Source organism: Lactuca saligna, chromosome 9 (assembly GCF_052625555.1).
Source record: "Lactuca saligna cultivar CGN05327 chromosome 9, ASM5262555v1, whole genome shotgun sequence".
NCBI lineage: Eukaryota > Viridiplantae > Streptophyta > Magnoliopsida > Asterales > Asteraceae > Lactuca > Lactuca saligna.
Window position 1 is genome coordinate 27588472 of NC_136425.1, and position 25690 is coordinate 27614161.

The 25690-nt window shown below is 37.6% G+C and overlaps 1 protein-coding gene across 1 annotated transcript; it reads right to left on the reverse strand.

Annotated features, from left to right (window-relative positions):
- Positions 1–6554: 6554 nt before the first annotated feature.
- Positions 6555–6965, reverse strand: LOC145016131 (uncharacterized). Its single transcript, XM_078974541.1, has one exon. The coding sequence runs from the start codon at positions 6963–6965 to the stop codon at positions 6555–6557; it is 411 nt and encodes a 136-aa protein (XP_078830667.1).
- Positions 6966–25690: the final 18725 nt, after the last annotated feature.

Below are 25690 nucleotides of genomic sequence, written 5' to 3' on the forward strand. Positions count from 1 at the left end.
CAAAATGATCTTTATACAAATATCCTCTCCCCTACTTTAATAAAAGAGTACTCTTAGTGTGCGTTTGAAAAAAATAGCTGATAGCGGGTAGTGGTTAGCCGGTAACGGGTAGCGTTTTGTTAAACGCTACATGAAGTAGCTTTTAGATTTGGAGCAATTCGTTTAAACTAAATACTAGAAGCTTGTAACCGCCAAACAAGACATTCTGTTCAAAGCGGAACATTTTGTTAAACGTCAGAAGCTCCCAAATGCTCCGTGTCGAACACACTCATTATGTTTATCACCTTAAATAAGGTTGTGATAGTTTGAATATTTATTTTTTGTATATAAATTTCCATATTATAGTTTTTTTTTTCCAGTTAAGTATGGCGACCGGATTTCAAGTAGATAGCCTGTCTAATATTGAATCAAAAGAGGAGAAAAAAACGAATATAAAGGTAATATCGAATTACCTTATTTAACGGATTGACAGTTATCGGATTACCTTAATTACCTTTGACCTTATTTAGTGGATTTGACAGCATGTGTATATCCGGTCAACATGGGCACAATAGGAAGTTTCAATTCAGGAATCAGTTTTTAAGAGAGAAAATAAGGTCATTTTCAGTAATTGACAATGGAAAAAGAGCAGGAAAAAAGATTGGGGAAAAACCACGTATATGCATTGTGATACAAAAAAGTCATATATGCATTATGACACAACAAAAAGTCTATTGGAACTTTGTCTATTTTTAAGAAACTACAACTTGCAAGGAATAACAAGATACTTTTGATTTTCTGTTATTTCTATTCTTATTCAGGGAATAACACAAAGTACGATGTTGTTCCATCGTGTTTGTATGTATATGTATATGATTGTGTACAAATGCCTATTATTTCTTGATTAAAACGATAATACTATACTTTCTTTTTCTTTGCGATTTTATATATCAACATATATTCAATTAATTTTTTTATTTTTTATTTAATGTTTTTGACAGTAGTGGATATAACTGTTTTTCATGCCTTAGTAGCTTTTTCCACACATTTTATTACCAAAAGGACCATTTGTGTATAAAAATTCTGCATTAAGGACCGTTTCTATAACAGTTTGTTACACGATCCTTTTTTCATTAGTTTCCTAACAGATGGACCGTTCCATATATATATATATATATATATATATATATATATATATATATATATATATATTTGTTTGTTTATGTTTGATGCGGTTTATTGATATTTTTTTAGAAAAGCCCAAAGTACATTGCTATTTTTGGATTTATCCAATGTTTTCGTTACAACTACATTGAAAATCCTTGCATTGAAAATCCTATGCAATTTGTCTTTTCTTTAAAAGTAATATTAATTTATCCTTTTTTTCATGTTGTCCATGCCACACAAGCCTCTTTAAACAGTTTGTCACAAAAAGGAACATTTCTGTAAAAAAAAAACTGCCATAGGGACCATTTCTGTAACAGTTTCATACACAATTCTTTTTTCCTTACTTTCCACACAGTGACATTTATATAATTGCAATGTATAATAGTATATGTTCTTGATTAATCACAGCTATTATAACTGATTTTTGATTATCATATTTAATATACAAACAAAGTTCATTGCTATATCTGGATGCTCTCTCCCTCTCTCTCTCTGTCTATATATATATATATATATATATATATATATATATATATATATATATATATATGTTGTGTTTAATTGTATTTGTTTACCATTTAATTTCAGAATACTGTCTACTACCAAAATTACCTACTTCAAAGACATTGGAGTACCATCAGATGATACAACCTTTAAGGTTTGAGTGTAATTGAGGCTATGGAAATTTATACGGAAAAAAGAGAAAGAAGTATTATCTATCGAAGTAGTTGTTATGGATAAACAAGTTATATGCAACATTTATTATGCTCTAATGCAGAATACAAACTAAACAATGTATTCTTTTGGCCACATAAGCTGAACGAATTAGTAGAATGTTAAGAATCAAGATGAGATCTTGAATGGAACCCAATAAACTTTGGGATTAGTTGTGACGGATGCTTTTAAAGATTATACTAGCCTAATAGAGCCAATATTATTATCTAGAAGAAGGTAGTTTGTTCTAGAATGCTTTAGAAGATTCTAGAACATTATGGAAGACTCCAAAATATACCAGAAGAGTGTAGAATACTCTAGAACGACATGGAAGACATTGGAACGTTATGGATTGAAAGACCCAAACTTTCGTATTTCTGAATGACCCAAACTTTCATACTTGACAATATAGTTACTCCAAAACATGCTACTTGCATATTCATAAAAACAACATTTTATATTGATAAAGAGGTTACAAACTACTGGATACAAATCAACTATTACAAAGTGTTATATATTACATAACTACTCAGGATATTGTATTTTATACAAACATAAACTGAAGTACAAAAGTACTATTACAAACTATTCTAAATCTTTCAACAGTATACGATCATACTGGTTACTTATCTCCTGCAATTGTTAAACATTAATAGGGTAAGCGGTGACGCTTATTGAGTTCAATAATAGATACAATATAACGTTATGCCATATATATACTTCAATATGGCAGAAGCAAAGAGAAACAAGGAACAACAAAGGCATATGTAAATCATGTGTTAAGCTTTCCATTTCAATCATTGATTTGATTCAAAGATATAAAATCAATGAGACATAACAATTTCCATCCTTGATATACATCAATAAAGCTTCGGCCCAAATGACACAGAAGACATAAGATTTCTAATTAACATCTTGGTAGATTTCAGGCCTACGGCTATGTCTAACTATTTGCCAATGCCATAGAATAGAAGTCATTATCTTACAGAGACATGCTCTACATGGCCAGAGGCTACATACCAGTACCAATGTGAATCTAAGTCCTTTCACTAATCACATGGTCAAAGGTATTACTTTTTCTATTAAAATAGCAAATAAAATAACACGGGAAAATAACCCAGAATAATAACACTGAAAAGCACATAGCACATATAACACATGACATACAATTGTTCCTATATATTGAACTCACCTTGAATTAACCAGGGGTCAAAATAGTAATTTGGGTAGCACTTCGGCTTTAAATATGACTTTCTATGTTGAAAACTGGGAACTTTATCGAAAACCGGGCTCTGCGAAGGTAGAGCTTCAAAACCGAAAAGATAAATTTTTCGGGCTTCACGGGCACTTTGGGGCGTGTTTCGGGTGTTAGAAATGACATTGGGGCTTCGGGGGATGTCAAAATAGTGAAAATATGCAATTAGGGGTGAAAAAGGGCAATTTCTCAAAATTACCTGAGAAATCTCGCAGGTCTCCTATTTATAGGGGTGAGGTCCAAAAGTCGGCCTAGAAGAGGCGGTGCCAGCGAGGGGCTCGGATGCAACATGCATAGCACATGCGAAGGCAGCAGGTGGCAAGTGCGAGCTTCGGACACGCAAGGAGGCAGGTGGCGCAGCAGCGAGGCCCGGACACAACACACGTCACACCTCGAACGTGACACGTCTCGGTGACGTAGCTGCTTCGTGCGAGGTGACGTGGTCGGTACTATTCATGCAAAAATTCTCAAAAAATGTGCCCCAAACTTCTAAAATCCATAACTTTCGCATACGGGCTCCGTTTTTTATGCTATTTATATGCACATGTAGGCGAGAATACATTCTACAACTTTCTTTTGGACTACATCAGCTAATTTTGACTTTATTTTTAATATTATTATTTTTAACAGATCGGGACAGGAAAATCCGTTAAAAATTCATAACTTCCTCATCCGACATCCGTTTTCATCAGACTTTTTACCGTTGTACTACTATTGAAGAGATCTTGAATTCTCGTTTAGGTTGTGTCGGCTAAAAATCACTCGATCTAAAAATCGAGTTTTTAGTTGTCTAATGCTAGGCTGAAACTTAGAAAAATCATAACTTGCTCATACGAAGTCAGATTTTTGCGTTATGTTTTTCGAACTTCTCGGTTTAACGAATACTACGACTTTCATTTAGATCACTAAGGCTAAAAAGTAGGTTATCAAAAACTCACTTTTTACGTCATTCGGTGTTGTGCTGGTTTTGTCGCGGATCTTCGATTGGTCATAACGTCTTCGTTATAACTCGGATTTCGATGAGGTTTTCGCCTAAATGTTTCTAACGAGATTATATACAATTTTCAATAATAAAATTTTACTTATTCCAAAATTTATATTTTCACTAAAGTTCACTTTTTGACTTTTAATTAGAATCTCATAAGACTTCCAATATTTTCCGAGTGATTCTAAACATAGTTTTACTTTATTTCTAGTAAAAACTATATGTTAGAATTCAATACTCAAATTCATATAATATTTCACAATATTATTCATTATAAAACACAATTTCAAAACGTGTATGTTACAAACACCTCCTCCTTTTAAGGATTTCGTCCCCGAAATTACATTGATTAAAACAAATGGGGATATTTCGATTTTATCTCATTCTTATTTCCCCAAGTATAATTTGGGCCTCGATGGTGTTTCCATTTGACAAGAACCAAATCTACTTCTTTATTACGTAACTTAGTCGTTCTTCATTTGCGATCTCATCGGGCTGTTCTACTTATCTTAATTTACTATCCAATTTCACCTCGGATAACGGAACCGTTTCATCATATATGCTCAAGCATTTGCGCAGATAACTCACATGAAACACATCATGAATCCCTGCCAAATCTTCAGGCAATTCCAAGCGGTATGCTTGCTTTCCAATTCTCTGGATGATTTTGAAAGGTCCAACAAATCTGGGACTCAACTTTCCTTTCTTCCCAAATCTCATAAGGCCTTTCCATGGGGATACCTTTAGCATTACAAAATCACCCACTTGAAATTCTATGGGTCACCTCCTCTTTTCTGTATAGGACTTCTGTCGATCCTGGGCCGCTTTCATTCGTTCGTGTACGATTTAAATCTTGTCGGTGGTGTCTTGAATCATTTCAGGGCCTCCAAGGATCTACTGTCTTGCATCACGCCAACATAATGACGTACGACATTTGCGACCATATAATGCTTCATATGGTGGCATTTTGATTGAAGTATGGTAACTATTATTATACAAAAATTCGACAAGAGGTAAGTATTTATCCCAGTTACCACCGAACTCCAAGACACATGCACGAAGCTGAAAACAATTAGCATTCCAATTAGGATCCCAAAATAGTAGGGATCTACTTAAGGTAAGTCTTTAATAAGAAATACTAGTAAGAATAAGGATACATAGAACCAAATATCTTTGGACTTTGCGACCTTTGGCACTCACTTCTTGGAGAAGTTCAAAATAATTCTATAGGATCACAAAGTTCGTCCATAGAAGGATCCTTGATTGTCTTTAACTCAGTAATATTTAAGAAGGATCTATCCTTAGGAATCTACTGGAAACGACTATAACTTGGAAAATAATTGATGGAACTATTGCAACATTATGATGCGACAAATGTTACATATTTTCTGAGGAGTATCCCATCTTTAAGAAATGCGTTGGTATCATAAATATCGAAGAACTTTGGGAAAAATTCCAAACTTAGTACATTTCTGGGGAGGATCCCAAATCATATGATAACATAAAAATATTATAAAATTTAGTTGTTTTCTAGGGAAAATTCCACCTTGAGATAACATGAAAATGTTATAAGCCATGTGCATTATCTGGGGAAGATCCCAACTTGAGATAACATGTCAATGTTATAAACCTTCGGAATTATCTGGGGAGGATCGCAACTTAAGATAACATTAAAATGTTATAAAGCTTATATTTCAACTTTAGGATCTTAACTTATGTTCAGAAATAAGAGGGTTTCCAAGTCACTAAAACGTGAAATGATTCTCTTATTCACATCCCATAGTTAGATAGCGTGCATCCAAGCAAGGTGTATAAACCTTCACTTGTGTGAAAGAGGCAATTAATACTTTAAACCTTTGAGGGGATTAAGTACACTTATTCGTAGAAAATATGATTAGTCTCTGTTCTTGGGAAATTCGTATTGTGAATTGTCGAATGTTTGCAGTCATGAAAATCTTTTATGCCAATGTCCTTTTGAACGTCAAGATCCTTGAATATTCATATGTCAAGATCCTTAGAGGTTAGGATCCGTGAATATTCATCCTTCAAGATCCTTATAGGTCAGGATCCTTAAGTCCCTGCATGCAGCAAACATTAGCATGGCGTAGGCATTAGCCTAGCTAACGCCCCTCCGACGCTTAAGTTACAAATAGTTTTTGAAGAGAATAAATATTAATAAAAATAAAGGGTAAAAGTAAGTAGCATGCGTACCTTAAGTGTGTTGAGAAATGACTAATCTTACTTACATATATTAGGCTTTGAGATGTATAACATTCCAGGATCTTGGCACGATAATTCCATGTAGGGTGGCTAACTAATATTCCCCCTTTCCTGTTTCGGCATTTATGAGATATGGACCTTCCAATATAGGTGCCAATTTACCTGCACTAGGATACTTGGTATTTTGGAATGTTTTCCTTAGTACTAAGTCTCCTATTTGGAATCCTCTATCTTTTATATTTTTGTTGTATGCCTTGGTGATCCTCTGTTGATGAGCAGCAATATGGATTTGGCAAGATCCCTAAGTTCATCTATAGTGTTAAGATCTTGGGCCAGGATCCTGTTATTATCCTCTTGGGTTTGAAGTAGGTATCTTGCTGTTGGGATCACCACTTCAGTGGGAATCATTTCTTCTGTTCCAAACACTAATGAATATTGGGTTTGGCCTGTAGCTACCTTGGAAGTGGTTCTATCTGCCCATAATACAAAAGGAAGTTCTTCTGCCCATCTTCCTTTCTTCTCATCCAACATTTTCTTCAACTTGTTAACTATAATTTTGTTGTTGGATTCTGCTTGGCCATTAGCCTGAGGGTGGACAGGAGTACACATTACCATCTTGATTCCCCAGCTTATGAAAAAGTCCATTGTCCTTTTTCTTATGAATTGGGATCCATTTTCACATATAATTTCCGTAGGAATCCCAAACCTAGTCAAGATGTTACATTTAATGAAGGAAACTACCTCTTTGTCTCTTACTTGGACGAAGGATTTAGCTTATATGCATCTTGAGAAGCATCCAATCATCACTAGCATGAAGACCTTTCCTGTAGGAGTTATTGGCAATTTACCTACTATATCCATTCCCTAGGCCAAGAGGAGATGATAGGATGTAGAGGTTTTGCTGGTTGATGCAGGATGTTTCTATGTCTTTGACAAGCATCAAATTTCTGGCATGAAGGAAGGAATCTTTCTTCATGGTTGGTCAGTAGTATCCTGTCGTCAACGCTTTGGATCATAAGGATCTGTCCTTAGTGTGGTTGTCGCAGTCTCCTTCATGTAAATCCTTTAGGACCTTTTTCAGCTTCATGATCTTCTAGGCACCTAAGGTATGCACCTGCTATAGATTTTTTGTATAACTTACCTTGGATTATAGCAAACCTTGAGATCCTTGTTCTGAATGCCCTTTCGCTTTTTTCTTCCTTAGGGATCGTGCTATTTTGGAGGTATTTCGTAATGGGTTAGATCTAGGATCCTAAGGGTGGAGAAGGATCCTTGATGTTGGTGTCCTGATGTTGAATCATCAAATCGGGATCTTCCTTTGTAGCGACGTCAGTAGTTTCCATGTGATTGTTAGGATCCTTTAGTATCTTAGAAGACTCCTCAACTGTCGGGATCAATACGCGGGTTATAGGGATCCTGGTTTCTAGCGGGATCCTTAGGGAAGATCCTAGATTGGCCAAAGCATCTGCTTCAACCTTTTCTTCTCTAGGAACATGGTTTAGTGTAACATCCCGACTCCCAAGTATAAATTTGAAGCTTTAATGATCATATTTGTGGACCTACTCGTCGAGTTGGTTTCCCTAACTCGTCGTGTAGAGACTAGTTAGCCCGCGTGAAATTTAGGACCTACTCGACAAGTTAGAGGACCCAACTCGACAAGTAGAGGATGTATTTGGAAACCCTTATTTTTAGGGTTTTCACCCTATTTAAAGGACCTTAAGTCCTTCCCTCCAGCCCCCCTTACCACTTTGCACATCCAGAATCCAACCCTAATCGAGCTAAACTACTTTGAGTGTGTGTGTGAGGCTAAAAGTGTTTTTTTGGTGCATTCTTGAAGAGACTTGAAGATTTAGAAGCTTGGAACGGGAAGGGGCTTGTAGATCCAGCATCTACATCATCTTAGCATCCATTTGAAGGTAAAAAGTCATTACCTTGATCATTTTCTTGTTAGATCTATTCATTCTAGAGTTTAGGATCATTTCTAGTTTATTCTTGAAGCATTCCTGGTTCGAGCACGATTTGAAGTTGTAACTTCAGATATGGACTCCTCTAGGCCCTCATGGACATAAAGCCTCAAGCTTTATGAAGCTTTGGCCGTTCCACATGCCCTAAACCTCTTCCTAGGAATAGTTTTGAGTGTTTTATCTTTTTGAAGCCTTGCATGCACATAGAGTTAGCAGCTTTATGTGGTAACTACACCTACAGTTTGGAGCCTTGGTTTAGTTTAAAAATGTCAGAATGGGAAAAGGGCTGAAGGAATCGACGAGTTGTATAGTCAACTCGATGAGTTGGTAGCGTTTTCATGATATTCTAGATGTTGCATTGACCCGATGAGTTACTTGGTAACTTGGCGAGTTGACTGGGGTTTTCACGACTTTTTGAGTTCTGAAGGAACTCGACGAGTCTATAAGCTGCACTCGACAAGTTGGGTCAACATGGACTATTGACCTTGACCGTTGAATTTGACTTTGACCAGGTTTGACCTAAGTTTGACTTCTGAGGGCATTTTAGTAACTTGGGAATTTATGGAATTTAGATCAATGGTGGTTGTAGGTGTTTGAATTTGGAGCTATGTTTCAAAGTTGATCTTTTCAGTTCAGTATTACTCGTGTTGTGAGTTTTCCTCACTATACTCAAGGGTCTAAGGCACTAGGGCCGACCCTTTGGATTGTTATCCTGCTTTATTGATAGTATGATTTGTTAGATTAGTATCCTAGAAGATATGATGTTTCTATGTGGTTATGATCAGTTATATTGGTATCTTGGTAGATAGGATGTTGGAATGCTTAGTGATCTGTAGATTGATTTTTTTATCTGTAGACTGGTATGTGATTATCTGATATATATTTGTACATGGTTGGTTGGTGGTTGAGGCCTATATGCTTTGTATGAGAGACAACAAATTGGGTCATTCCAACTCGATGGTTGTGGGCCGAGAGTATTCCATCCTAAGGATGATTGGACTCGTAGTATGTGGGCATTCTAACCCGATGGTATACCATCCTGAGGAGGACTGGACCCATAGTATGTTGGCATTCCAACCTGATGGTTGATTGGGCCCATAATATGCTGTTATTATGTGTATGTTGCTTGTTGTGCGCATATTTTGGGGGAACTCACTAAGCTTTGGGCTTATAGTTTTGGTTTTGGTTTCAGGTACTTTAGATGATCACGGGAAGGCGAAGGCTTGATCGTGTACCTCCTCATGTTTTATGATTTTGATTTCTATGATACTCTGATATGAAACTATTTTGGAAACATTTTGTAATAAGTAATGGTTTTTGAATGCTTGAAAAAGTTTTAAATTTTTATGAATTTTATGGATGTTATAATTTGGTATCAGAGCCTTAGTTTGATTGAATTGGAGGAACACTCGTGTGAATCCAGTCTCAAACTATGGAAAAAGATTTTCAAAGGGTTTTTAAAATACGAAAGGAGCACACAGAGTGTACGATCAACTAGAGCCAGTAAGTAGACCCCAAAATACCATGCGGTTATTTAATAATGTGATATGTTACAACAACATGCTAGTGATAAGCTAGGGATATTCAGGAACTGCATGATAGAATTGCCTGATTATATGATGCATGATAGCCTAGGGGTTTCCTTATATGAAATTGACATCATTACTGTAGTTGCTTAGTGTATGCATCATACTTGTATATAATTAAGATCTTATAGCCTGAGAATGTTTGGTTTGGCCTTAGGGTAGGATCATATATTCGAATGTCTATAGGATCCAACGTTATGTATGACTAACATACACAAGTGCTGCAAGGTTCGTGGAAGTTTCATGGATGAGTTGTGCGGGGTCAGTCTGCCAGTTATGAGATATTTAGCCTTCCTCTACGAGTAAGGATTGAGCACTTTCCATGCTTATGTATATTGTTAGGGCGTTGTGATGATACTTGAGACAAATATGGGTAGGTGTGGAAGGTAGTATGGGCTCGTACTACTGAAATCATAGGAACCATACAGGTAGCAAGGTAATCAAAACCCCTAGGGCTTCCTTGGGAGTTGGTTCCCCATTTTCTATACGGTTTATCTGATATCTTCTTGGTATATTTTCAGTATGAGGAGCTGTCAGCCAGGATAGGCCATCATTGACAGAGGATTGCATCAGGGAGAAAGTGGTCGAGATTGTTCGGGGTCAGATTCCAAAGATGTTTGGGTCTATAAAGACCGCCATGATGGAGTATTTCAATGAAATATATGTATCCATTACGGAGACAGCTGCTGCCGTAGCATCCGCAGCCGTAGAGACTGTAGGTGCAAGGGCAGGTCAGGCCTTTCAGTATCTGGACTTTGATATATAACACGAAACCTCCGACCTTCGATGGAGTGTAGGACCCGATCATAGCCATGAGGTGGCTATGTGACATCCCCATTTTCACGGCCAGAAGAGACCGATTTGTTTATGCTTTGTTTGAAAATTAGAATAACCTTTTAAAGAAAAGTATTGCAGAATTTGTTCCCAAAAAATGAATATGATAAAGATTTATCAAAGCATTTCCGAAGAAATGTATTTCATTATATTAAAACCTCGGGATGTCATGTTCGATACAGATCAAAAGCATAAACAGAACAACATAGGCCTTACAATATTTATTTATATCTACTGGCTTATAATCCATAATCCCTCGTCAAGTCATCCAACTATGCCCTTGTGCCACACCCTGTAATACAAGAAACTGAGTGGATCAAGCTTAGGAGCCTGGTGGGCACATAGGGGTTTCAACCGATAATAATAAGTTTATTAATTTCATCAAACCAAACAAACCCGATTACGCATTCCCGTTATCCTCACTTTACGTCCCTAAAGCATATAATATAAGGGTCCTATCCTAAGGATTTTCATCGGGGTGACAACACTGCTTCGGGGGTGCCTTAGCAGTTTATGTCAAATAAGGAAACGATGAGGGGGATGGAGTACTACTGGTGAACACTTAGTTCAAATAAACACCTACAGGTTGTGAGCCTGCTAGTGTTCCGTTGGACTGTCTAGAAAATTCCGTGGTCGTCATCTATACTCCACTAGATGACTTGACTGTCTAGAAAATTCGAGGTCTATCATCATTCTATTTCATCACACACCATCTATTACATCTACCCATGTTTTACCTAACATTTTTGTAGATATAAAATACATATATTGTTTAAATCATTTAAACATGTATAAAATTGTTCATCCGACATAGATAGCAAGTATACAGATAATATGCACACATAACACGTAATTTATATAAAATACTTCATATCTATGTGTAAGATAAAAGTAACTATGCACTCACCTGTTAAGGTGGGGATTCTGAACTCAGACAGCGCTTTGCTTAATTTATTTTTCTTCGACGAAATCTAGTATCATTACCACTAGTTTTTAGTCTAGTATTCATTGCGACTAATTATTAGTCTATATTCATCATTAACTCGGAGTCTACTTCATGATCTATCAAGTAAGGAACAACCAGGTAGGATCATATCAGAGGTAGGGTCCATTTGGTATACAAAGTATACTGTTTGGAAATCACACTTTAAACACCCCACTAAATCATAGCCTAGACATCATTCTCGTAAGTAGATCAATCAGTATAACGACTTTAAATTACTAATAAATCTTATTTATAGGTTCATAATAATAGTATTATATTTAAATATAAGCTATATTTAAAGTATGGTAGGCATATCTCACTTACAACGGGTTTTACTAAAAACCAGGCTCCGCTGAAGCAGAGCTTCTGAGCAGAAAAGCTCTTTTTCTCGGAGCCATCGGGCACTCCTGAGGTTTCTTTTAGTGCTAGGGGGTTCCCTAGGCTTTGGGGGGGGGGGGGGGGGAAGGGGGGGGGGGTGAGGGGTTGGGATAGGTTAGAGAGTAGTGGAAAAGGTGTGAATTGTAAGGCTGCCCTCGCAACCCTTTGATAGGGTGCAAGGCCTCGGTATGCTGGGCGTACTGCTAATCTACACGGGGTGTAAGGAAAAGTTTGTACAACACGTGTCTGAAGCGGCTTGGTGCGGCGTGACTTCTCCTAGACTGAGCATACGAGACCGTGCAACGTCCTTCCTTCATACGCAGGGCGTACTTTGATGCGAGGCATTCCTTGGGTATGCTGTGTGTCCGAAATGACAGGTATCAGCATCCGAGTGTGAGACCTTGGGGAGAAAGGGAGGGCCGAGATCTTGCCACATCATCACTCTCGCCAATTCGCATGCCGACTTCCAAAATTCACAATTTTTGCATATGAGCTTTGTTTTTAACGTTCTTTATATCTACGCGTAGGCAGAACAGGACTCTACAACTTTCGTTTAGAATGTGTCGGCTAATTCTGACTTTATTTTTAAAGTTATATTTTAAACAGGTCGGGACAGGAAAAGTCCGTTAAAAATTCATAACTTCTTCATCCGACGTCCGTTTTCGTCTGTCTTTTTACCGTAGAACTACTATTAATGATACATTCGATTAATGTTTAGGTTGTGTCGGCCAAATATGGGTCAATTTAACAGTCGAACTCCGGGCTTTGTACTCCTGATCCGAAACTTAGAAAAATCATAACTTCCTCATACAAAGTCATATTTGGGCGTTCTTTGCATGTATGCTCATGGTTTAACGTATTCTACGACTTTCATTTAGATCACTAAGGCCAAAAAGTCCTCTATCGTAAATCCATTATTTACATCACGCAGTGTCGTGCTGGTTTTGTCGAGAAACTTCGACATACCATAACTTTTTCGTTATAACTCGGAGTTCGACATTCTTTATATGTACGGAATCCTTGTCACAACCACTACAAATTTCTTCATCGATATAGGGTTTATCTAAAATTTTAGTTTTGACGCTTATTTTCATTCTTAATTTGTTATATCATTATAAACAAGTATATAAGCACATAAAATCACATAATTCACATAACTATTACGTCGTTATACTAATGCTTTGCTTAGAAACAAGAACGTTACATGCTATCTGATGTGGAGGGATGCTTCTTCACATGTTCATGTCCAGTACTACTGACCAGAAGGTCAGGTGTGCTCTGAACCTGCTGAGGTCCAGAGCAAAAGAATGGTGGAGATTGATGACAGGGTAATTTCTAATGAGTAGAGAGCTACAGTTACTTGGGGAGTAGTTAAGGGAGATGTTCCGTGCTCGCTACATTTCACGGGTTGAGCGAGAGCGGCTGGCACAAGAGTTTCTGGAGATGTGACATGGTACTGAGTCGGTGATGGAGATCACCTTCCTGTTCACTGAGAAGGTGATGTTTTTCCTGGAGTTTGCATCCGAGCAGGAGCAGATGACTCGTTATCTGAGCATGCTCAAGATTGACATCAAACAGTTTGTTGCTACCCAACGATGTGACACATTACTGGAGTTACAGGAGGCTGCTAGGCCGCGTGAGTTAGAGTTTGAGTTATAGCTGAGAGAGCAGAGACAGGCCCCGATGCAGTCACAACCTGCGCCGAAGCGATTTAGGGCCACCGATTCCAGGCAAGGGGAGTCAGAAGGGTCGCACTTGTGGGAAGTGCGACAAGGCTCATGATGGGTTTGTCGGTATTCTTCAGGATGCCACAAGTATGGCAAGCAGAGCCACATTGACAGGGATTGTAGGCAGCGAACTCCAACTTCTGGGGTTAGACTTTGTTATCATTGTGATCAGGTGGGCCATATAATGGCCCAATGTCCCCTACTAGCTGCCAGGCCGACGCATGGTTGCATTCTATAGATCTTCGACGTATCTACAACATACGCTAAATAACACGCACACTTGTCCTGAAAGCACTGCCAAGCCCTGACATCTAAGCAAAATCCTAAAGACAATCTGGTGCCCTCACCGTAGATAACCAGTTCTCCCCCACATGGGGTTCGAACTACCACCCACTGACCCTCGCAGTCGATCATGGCACCGAAGCAATTCAACCAGTCCAAACCCACAATCACATATACATCCCCCATGGGAATCGAAATCAAGTCTATCGGGAAGAATACCCCGAAGATCTCCCGAACACAACCCTAATAGACTGAAGAAGCAGAAATATGGCCGACCTGCTCACAATGATGCATGAGCTGTCATATTTGTTGTAGGAACTGTTGGGTAAGCAGTTCATCCGTCCGATCAGTTCTCCGTGGGGAGCGCCAATACGATTCGTCAGGAAGAAGGATGGTTCACACTGGATGTGCACTGACTACAGGGAGTTGAACAAGTTGATGGTGAAGAGCCGTTATCCACTCCCAAGGATAGATGATCTTTTCAATCAGTTGCAGGAAGCATGTTGGTTCTCAAAGATAGACATGAGGTCCGGATACCATCAGGTTAGGGTTAGGGAGGAGGACGTGGAGAAGACCACGTTCCGGACTCGTTATGGACATTACGAGTTCGTGGTGATGCCGTTTGGTCTCACTAATGCGCCGACAGTGTTTACGGACCTAATGAATCGGGTATGCAGACCGATACTCGATCGCTCAGTCATTATGTTTATAGATGACATCTTGGTGTATTCCAAGACCAGGGAGCAGCATGAGGAGCATATTCGTGAGCTACTAGGAGTTTTGAGGCGCACGAGACGAGATACCACACTCATGATCTGAATTTGGGAGTTGTGGTATTCACTCTCAAGATTTGGAGATATTACCTCTATGGGGTCTTCTATACCATATACACAAACCACAAGAGCCTGAGACACATCATGGATCAGCCGAACCGGAACATGAGAAAATGCAGGTGGCTAGACGAAGTCAAGGATTATGACTGCGATATCCTTTACCATCTAGGTAAAGAGAAAGTGGTTGTGGACGCCCTGAGCCGCAAGTCGGATGGATCTTCTGTTCCAGTTGCATGTATGAGGATATCAGTGGATTATCCACTCGTGAGCTTGATTAGGGAAGCTCAGGCTGAGGGTATGCAACAGGAGAACTGGAAGCTTGAGAGGATTGGGGGCAAGAATACCCAGTTTGTGCAGGATAGTCGCGGATTGTTGACCTGTTGCGGTCGGATCTGGGTTCCGATGTCTGGTTGGGTCAGGCAGATTGTACTTGAGGAGAATCATAAGTCTCGCTTCTCTATTCACCTGGGTCTACCAAAATGTACCCGGATTTGTCACTGAGTTATTGGTGGCCATGTATGAAGATGGAAAACGCATGGTACGTTGAGAGGTGCTTGACCCGCCGAATGGTCAAGGCCGAGCATCAGAGGCTACATGGCAAGATGCAGCCTCTGGAGATTCCCATGTGGAAATGGGAGCAGATCATGATGGATTTTATCACCAAGGTACCAAGGACGACTAAGGGATTCGACACTATTTGAGTCATCATGGATCGATTGACCAAGAGTGTCCATTTTCTACCTATTCGAGAGAGTTCATCGGCTGAGAAGCTGGCCGACATGTATATCCACGAGATCGTTGCTTGCCAAGGGGTACCAGTGTCTATTGTCTCAGATTGTGATGTTCGGTTCACCTCCCGTTTCTAGCAGAAGTTCCACGAGGAACTGGGCACGTGGCTGCATTTCAATACAACTTCTCATCCGCAGACAGACGGCCTGAGTGAGTGGACCATATAAACTCTCAAGGATATGTAGAGACCCTGCATTATCAACTTCGATGCGAGCTAGGACTCCTACCTACCGCTTGCAAAGTTCTCCTACAACAACAACTTTCATTCCAATATTAATGCTCCACCATTTGAACTGTTGTATGAAGAGAGATGTTGCACCCTAGTCTGTTAGGGTGAGTTTGGTCACATGGTGATGGGACAGAATGAGGTAGTTCTGCAGACTACCGAGAGGATTCAGCAGATCAGCCAGCGGATGCAGATTGCTTAGAGTCGGCAGAAGAGTTACACCGACCGACATCGATCTGAGTTGGAGTTTCAGGTTGGTGACATGGTACTACTTAAGGTCTCACCCTAGAAGGGTATGATTCGCTTCAGAAAGAGGGGGAAGTTGGGTCCCGATACATTGGACCTTTTCGGGTAGTTGATAGGGTTAGCAAGGTGGCATATACGATGGACCTCCCAGAAGAGCTCAGTCAGATTCACAACACTTTTCACGTCTTGCATTTGCGGAAGTGCATATTGGATGAGGAGGCAGTGGTGTCATTAAATGATATTCAGGTCAATGAGCGTCTGAATTATGTGGAGAGGCTAGTGTCCATTCTGGAGAGGAAAGTGAAGGCTTTACGGAACAAGGAGGTACCTTCGGTAAAGGTACAATGGGAGCACTGAAGGGGGTCTGAGTAGACTTGGGAGCCCAAGGCTGAGATGCCGGAGCGTTACCCGGATTTGTTCGCTGCAACAGGCTTTGAGAACGAAGTCCAGTTCAAGTAGGGGTGAATTGCAATATCTCGACTCCCATGTATAAGTTTGAATCTTTAATAGTCATATTTGTGGACCTACTCAACGATTTGGTTGCCCCAACTCGTCGTGTAGAGACTGGTTAGCCCGCGTAAACTTTAGGACCTACTCGATGAGTTGGAGGACCAACTCGACGAGTAGAGGCTGTTTTTGAAACGCCTAATTTTTATGGTTTGCACCCTATTTAAAGGACCTTAAGTCCTTTCCTCCACCCTCCTTACCACTTTGCACTTCCATAATCAATAATCGAGCTAACTTACTTTTGAGTGTGTGTGTAACGCATGTGGAATGCACTAGTTTTAATCCTACTAACTTAAACACAAGGACAAACACACGAAAGACTGTGTACCTATCGATTATCAGTTTAGTTTAGGTAAATAGGGTATCGAACACAGGGAACGGTAATAATTAAATTAAATACTAATATTATCTAATTAAAACAATTAATAAAAGAGGGGGGTTCTCTAGTTTTGCAAGACTAGAAACTTAAACAATCAATTAACACTCAAACAAATAAAATTAATAACTAAGGAACTAGAAGGTAACTAAATTCAATATTAAAAGAGACTTCTGTTTAGGTTTGAATCATTTATTCCTATGGTTGATTTTATGGCAAGTGCAATGGATTAATTGGCATTAGTTACCGATTAGTGTGATTAGGTTCACGTTTTCTATTACTAATCGTTAGAAAAAAAATTAATTCAAACAGTGGCCAGTTGGTTAAACTAATGAGTTTCCTAGTATATTGATTCGGGTTAAGTAAGACTTGTACTTAGCTAATCAAATTACTAATTCAATTAACCTCTTGTTTATGGTTCGTCACACAAGCTCACACATTAACTTACCTATTTTCTAGTTAACCCTAGTTTCATGTTCGCTATTCCTAGGCATATAACAATGTTTTCACATAAATTATATGAGTTTAGCAACCAAGAGATGTTCATGCAACTTAATTACTGGTTAATTAGCAGAAAATAGTTATTGTTAACACATAAGGATCTTTAACAAGCTTAACAAAACAAAGTCACCAAATTGAGTCAATCCAATCATGAAATCAAACCATATTTATAAAATCATCTATCCTAAATAGATGTTATGAGTTTTTAGCTCATATCTACAACAAATAACAAACTAAAAACATAATCTAATGATTGAAACATGGGTTATGCAAAAGATTAAGGTAAAGGTAGTGTGTTATTTCCTTTGATCTTCTTCCAAATTGATATCTAGGTTAAAATCTCGAAAACCACAGCTTCTAAGAACCCTTCTGGCCTCCAAAAATCGTCGTAAACTTCCCCCATTAGTTAGGGTTCGAATGAGAAGCGTTTCTATATATAAATTCTGAAAACAGGGGTGACTCGACAAGTCCAGTGACCGACTCGACGAGTCCATCATTTAAAACCTGTGTACGGCAAGTCAACGTTAAGAATCGCGAAACTTCTGACCAACTCTTTGAGTTGAGGCCCAACTCGTCGACTCCGCTTGGAATCAACATTTTATCAATACACGAAATTTGTCTTGTGTTTAGTTTTCAGAACATTTTGAATCTCGTCAGTCGGAGTTACGGTTCATGAGTTATGGCCAAAACACTAACGAGGGGTCAAGCTGTTCAACAACATCTTTCTTTCTTCAAAATCCAAGATCCAAGCTTCCAATCGCCAATTCCGCTTCCTTTTCCATCCGATCATGTCATTATTGCTGAAAAATGAAATTCTAAAGTAATTAAGCACCTTTTGTTCATTAAATGAGATAAAATCAACATAAAGTGTTAAGATAATGCATGAATTATATGACTAAATATGCCTATATCAAAATACCCCACACTTGACTTTTGCTTGTCCCCAAGCAAAACTAAATTTCAGCATACTAGTATCACATAAAATTACTCCAACCAATCCCAGCCATTATGTCAAGACCGTAACGAATGCATTTGTGTCTAAAATATTTCCTAAGGACCCCCCTAATTCTAAATACTCACAATCCTCATAAACACTCACCCACTTCTTTTGAAGAACGCTCATTTTATGCATCCCACCGAATCCATCCGCAAAAAACTTCCTAACCTCAAAGTATTTTTGGTTAAGCACCCCAAGCGTACATAATCTAGAAAATTACAACTTTTCGATACCACTATGGAGCTCTTTTGGAATTCTTTACTTCTTTGATATTTGATCTTTGATTTCTTTGAATTCACCACCTTGTTGATTTTTGGTATCTTCAACTTTTTGAATTTTTTTGAGAATTTTGATCTTTTGATCTTCACTTTAACTGCTCCAAAATTCTTACAACTTTTTCTTTTAATTTCTCTCTCTCTCTCTCTCTCTCTCTCTCTCTCTCTCTCTTTCTCTCTCTTTTTCTCTTTCTCTCTCTTTTCACTTAAAACCTACATTCTTAAGCAAGGGTGCTCCACTTCAACCTTTATTGGTTAAAGTATTAGTCTTCCTGGATACATTTATGGATCACGATGCTAAACATATTGCATCCCTCAAACTAAGCGAGTTCATGTTTTTTTTCCCATGATTTCACTAGAATATAGGAGGCCACAAATGCCCTAGAACATATATTAGCCCAACTAAACATTTAGGTTTTTCAAAGAATCATCAAACACAATACTAGCATGGAATCCTAATTGCTTTTACCATGATTTTCTAAATTAATCCTAGCAATTTTTATGCAAAAATTTGTTAAAATTTTTAAAATTATACCTAGGATTCTAATATGACTAATGTAACCAACCCCTACCCCACACTTAATTCATGCAATGTCCCCATTGCATGTTTTGTATAAAAAACATAAAACTAAAGAGAGAATTGGAACAAACTCCCCTGGGATAGTAAGTGCGAGGTTGTTATTCTTCTTTTTAAGCTCCAACTTCAGCTGACTTTGGCATGGGAACAACTCATCCACGCCTTGGGTGTCAAATGTCTCGTGTGGTTGACAGCTCTAAATATTCCGGAAAAAGCTTCTTGGAAATGCTCGGAAAACGATCTTCAAAAATATAGACAATGCCCGCGTTGAATGGAATCAAATCATCGAATCTGCTTGGAATCAACATTTTATCAAAACACGGAATTCGTCCGAAATTGTGTTTAGTTTTCAGAAAATTTTGAATCTCGTCAATTGGAGTAACGGTTCATGAGTTATGGCCAAAACACTAACGAGGGGTCAAGCTGTCCATCAACATCCTTCTTTCTTCAAAATCCAAGATCCAAGCTTCCAATCGCCAATTCCGCTTCCTTTTCCATCCGAGCATGTCATTATTGCTGAAAATTGAAATTCTAAACTAATTAAGCACCTTTTGTTCTTTAAATGAGATAAAATCAACATAAAGTATTAAAATAATGCATGAATTAGATGACTAAATATGCCTATATCAGTGTGTTAGGCTAAAAGTGTTTATTGGTGCATTCTTGAAGAGACTTGAAGATTTAGAAGCTTGGAACGGGAAGGGGCTTGTAGATCCAACATCTACATCGTCTTGGCATACATTTGAAGGTAAAAAGTCATTACCTTGATCATTTTCTTCTTAGATCTCTTCATTCTAGAGTTTAGGATCATTTCTAGCTTATTCTTGAAGCATTCCTTGTTTGAGCTCGATTTGAAGTTGTAACTTCAGATCTGGACTCCTCTTGACCCTCATGGACATAAATCCTGAAGCTTTATGAAGCTTTAGCTCTTCTACATGCCCTAAACCTCTTCCTATGACTACTTTTGAGTGTTTTAGCTTCTTCAAGCCTTACATGCACGCGAAGTTAGCAACTTTACGTGGTAACTACACACTAGGAGGATAGATCTACATTTTAGAGCATTGGTTTAGTTTGAAAAAGTCTGAATGGCAATAAGGGCTGAAGGAACTCGATGAGTTGCATAGTTAACTCAACGAGTTGGTTAGGGTTTTTTCAATATTCTAGATGTTGCATGGACTTGACGAGTTACTTGGTAACTCAATGAGTTGATTGGGGTTTTTACGACTTTCTGAGTTCTGAAGGAACTCGACGAGTCTATAAGTTGCAATCGACAAGTTGGGTCAACATAGACTGTTGACCTTGACCGTTGACTATGACTGTGACCAGGGTTGACCAAGTTTGACTTCTGAGGGCATTTTGTTAATTTAGGAATTTATGGAATTTGGATCAATGGTGGTTGTAGGTGTTTGAGTTTTGAGCGCATGTTTTGGAGTTGATCTTTTCAATTCAACTTTACTTGTAAGGTGAGTTTTCAACTACACTCAAGGGTCTAAGGCACCAAGGTCGGCCCTTTGGATTATTATCCTGCTTTATTGATAGTGTGATCTTTTAAATCAGTATCCTGGTAGATAGGATGTTTCTATGTGGGTATGATCAGTTAGATCGGTATCCTGGTAGATAGGATGTTGCTATGCATAGTGATCTGTAAATCGGTTTGTCTGTCTGTAGACTGTTATGTGATTGTCCTATATATATATATATGTGCACATGGTTGATTGGTGGTTGAGAATTATCTGTTGTGTGTGAGAGCCAACAGACTGGGGAATTCCAACCCGATGGTTGTGGGCCGAGAGTATTCCACCCCGAGTATGATTGGACTCGTAGTATGTGGGCATTCCAACCCGATGGTTGTGGGCCGAGGGTATACCATCCCGAGTATGATTGGACTCGTAGTATGTGGGCATTCCAACCCGATGGTTGTGGGCCGAGGGTATACCATCCCGAGGATGACTAGACACATAGTATGTTGGCATTCCAACCCGATGGTTGATTTGGCCCATAGTATGTTGTTATTATGTATATGTTGCTTATTGTGCGGGTATTTTGGGGGAACTCACTAAGCTTCGAGCTTACAATTTTGGTTTTGGTTTCAGGTAATTCAGATGATTGCGGAAATGCGATGGCTTGATCGTGCACCTCGTCACGTTTTATTATTTTGATTTATGGGATACTCTTATATGAATCTATTTTGAAAACATTTTGTAATAAGTAATGGTTTTTGAATGTGATAACGTCTATTTTATGCATATATTTATGATGTTTTCTTATTATCTTATTCTATGTTTTTATGTTATTTGGAACTAAAAGATACTTAACATGCTTTGAAATATTCAATTACAGTAAAAATGGGAGTTGGAATGCAAAAGGAAGAGAATGGAGCTGAAAAGATGCGAAAAGGATATTGTTGGCAGATTGAACCATCTTCAGTGTTTCGGGTATATCTGATGACTCACAAGTCCAATTGACGAGATTCAAAACGTTCTGAAAACTAGACGAAATTTCCTACGACTTATGTGACAGGGACTTTTGGCTAATTTGACACTTATCTTATCCAAAATTGGCCTTGAAGATGAAGCATAAAAGCTGGACGGAAATTCCCTCCAAGTTACTTATTCCCCAAGCACCACTTATCTTATTTTTATTTGCTTAATCCCTAAGCCACCATTAGTTTCCTTATTCCAATCCAACTCTAATATTCCATATAATTCCATCTCCATCAACTATAAATACCCCATATCATTCCACCATTTTCATAATCTATGATATTCCACTTCGACTTGTGCGACAAGAAAACTCCATAGCTGCCGTTTTGAGGGTCTAGGAGGCGGCCAGGCGGCCGTTAAGCTAATGTGAGCGGAGATCTAATGGATTGGAGAGTGGATTCATGTCGGTAATTATGTGGTTTGTTATCATGTTTAGCATTCCATTATGATTTAATTATGTGTTTACTTTCTAATTTAGGTGTAAAAAACCTTTTGCTTTGTGTTTATGATTAGATTAAACCTTGATTTATGGATTAATTGCTATTTGGATTGTTTTATTCGTATTTAATTTATCTTGTTGACCTTGTTAAAAGATCCTTATGTGTTAATGATAATTATTTGATGTTAATAATCAAGTTTATTGAGTTGTATGAACATCTTCTTAATTGCTTGAATCATATAGTTTCGTGAAAACAACATTATATGCTTAGTATTAGTGAACATGAACCTAGGGTTAACTCGGAAATAAGTAAGTTAATGTGTGAGCCTTGTTTGATGACCATCAACAAGAGGTTAAATTGAATTAGTAATTTGATTAACTATTATTTCGAGTCTTGCTTGATACGAACTGAACACTAGGAAACATGTTAGTTTGATTAACTAATCACTGTTTGAATTAACTTGTTTGCTAAAGGATTAGTAATAGTGAACACGAATCTAATCATTTTAGGAATCAGTGAACGTGAATAAATGAATTTGTGTATGCAATTATCTATGCTTTTAAGGTGTAATTTATGTAAACCAAAGTACCTGAAGAGATTTGTTTTCCTGTTAGTTTATCGAGATTTGTTAATTAATTGTTCGCCTGAGAATTAATAAACCATTTCTTTACTGCTTTCGTGTGTTTTGTAACCTATAATCAAATATTTTAAATTAATTCACTACCATTCCCCTTGTGTTCGACACCCTTTCTTATCAAAGCTATACTATACTCGATCGGGTTCACTGCCTGTAAGGTGTAGTTTAGATGCGATAAATTAGGAATTATAAATAAAAAACCCAGTGCATGAAAAATACACATCAGAATGCTTGAAAAAGTTTTAAATTTTATGAATTTTATGGATGTTACAGTTTAGGCTAAATGTTTCGATTTCTAAGGCCAGGTTTTTGAGCATGTGGAGGTATAGTGCTAGCTTGTCTCCTTTTAGTGCATAGAATCCTTTAAAATGGTTAGTTAATAATAAAGAATCGACGAATAATTGAAGATCCTTGATTTGATGATCTTTGGCTAGTTGTAGTCCCATGATTAGTGCCTCGTAATTTGCTTCGTTGTTGGTCACATTGAACTCACAACTGATTTCTTGGGGTAGGATGTCCCACTATGGTGATGTTAATGTGATCGCCAAAATCGTTCCTCTTTGGTTTGATGCTCCATCTGTGAATAGCGTTCATCTTCCCATGTTCTCTTCTTCTAGAATTTGTTTGGCTTTTATTTTGACTTCGACTCTTAGATCATCACTAAAGTCAACCACAAAATATGCCACTGTTTGGGATTTTATAGCAGATCTTGGTTTGTATTTTATGTCATATGTGCTTAACTTCAAAGACCATTATGCCATCCATCTTCCCATTTTCCATCCTTTGGAACATTACAACCTCTCATAAAATTTGGTTGACTCTTGCTTGTTTTACCAAAACAATGACTAGTTCTGCTATGATATTTGCACTTACATTTACACATTCATCTATGTAATAAACATTTTTAATCAATAAAATCATCAAGATAGGTGATCATTGTCACCTCCAAAGGTTTTGTCCCGGAGGTCCTAGCAAATATCAAAGGCTTTCCTTGTAAACCACTCGTGTCACTTTGATCATCATTTTGTACTTGTTTTATCGTGAACATCATAGTCTCTCATACAATTTGGTTGGGTTTCACTTGTGTAATTTTTAAGCAAAACAATACTCTTTAAATATTAAGAATTAATTCAAATATTTTGTAGGTATAATTTGTGGCAATTGTTAGTGGTCAAGATTCTGAAACATTCACTGATCTCGAATCTTGAAGTGAAGTCAGGATCCTAAGAAAAACACTCATGATCATGAATATTACTAATATATTTTCCTAACGGAATTATCGAATATATTTCTTATTTATTATTCACATGTGCATAAATCGTAAACTAAAGACATGTCAACACTTAAGAATCGTTCCAGTCAAGCTTAAAACTCGGAACTGCCAAGTCAAAATAGCATGCAAATGCTTATTCAACATCATCATGAGAATATAGGACATTCATTAGTCAACATAGGTTGTAAAACACATGTAGAGATCACACACATACATACACACTTAGAGTTACTTAATCATTTTTACTCGTACTTTCAAACACATTTCTGTAATTTACATTGCGATTAATAAGATTTAATTTACATTGCGATTAATAAGATTAAAAAAGACAATTGATCATTATCACCTCCTAAAGTTTTGTGTCAGAGATCCTAGCAAGGATCAATGGTTTTCTTATGGTTACTTGTGTTACTTTCACTTCATGACAACACCACAACTTTTCATACAATTTGGTTGATATTCCTTTAATCATTTTTCGATCAAAACAATGTGTTATTGGTTTTCATTTCGGGGTTTTGCATTATCGGCATATACTTTGTTTAGGATTTTGGTTTAATTACTTGAAAAGTTCTATAAAAGTTGATGCGGAATTGAAACCTTACACAAAACCGATTCAATTCCCAATGCGCTATACTTGATGAAATTTTTTGTGATGATATTTTAGTTTCTTGCATCAATTTTATGTGCATTACCTTCGTTCTTTTTTATTTTATTTTATTTATTTATTTATTTTTTGGTTTCGTTCCTTTTTTGTACACTCCACACTTTGCTATAATTTATTTCTAAACAAACCAAATTATTTTACAACAATTAAGACTCACTTTCCATTTTCTTGTATATTACGTCCACCAAAATCAAAATAAGAACAGTACAATAAATCATTCATTTTTTTAGTCGTTATGAATTAAGACTCACTTTCCATTTGCTTGTATATTACGTCCACCAAAATCAAACTAAGAACAGTACAATAAATCATTCATTTTTTAGTCGTTATGGTACAAGCTACATCCCTATTACCCACCATGATTTCATTTATTTTAAACCCATATAGACATCTTCCTCCCATATTCCACGTGATGCTCCTGAAGCAAAAACAAAAGAATATCAAAATTAAGGCAAGACAACAGCTCTACAAGTCAGGCATGAAAGTCAAAGAAAAAGGAGTGCTAGAGTGGTCAATTCCTTATTAATTTTCGGTTGTAGCAAGAAGAAGAACAAGAAAGTAAGAAATCAAAGGGGCTGCAATTTTCGTACAAAACCCATAACCTTCCCTATCCATGCTCATTGGTCTTCTCTTCCCATGCACTTATGATGTTCAAGAAGTCAAATAGAAGAAGAAATGTGCTGTCAAAACCGTAACTGACCCACCCCTTGCTCTCTTTTAAGAAAACATGGCTGAGTTCGATTCCTTTTATTCACACTTTTTATTATACTAACCCAAAATCAAATAATAA

Bases quoted from the DNA above. Each gene is read 5' to 3' on its own strand.
- LOC145016131 (XM_078974541.1), bottom strand. From the start codon at position 6,965: ATGGACTTTTTCATAAGCTGGGGAATCAAGATGGTAATGTGTACTCCT.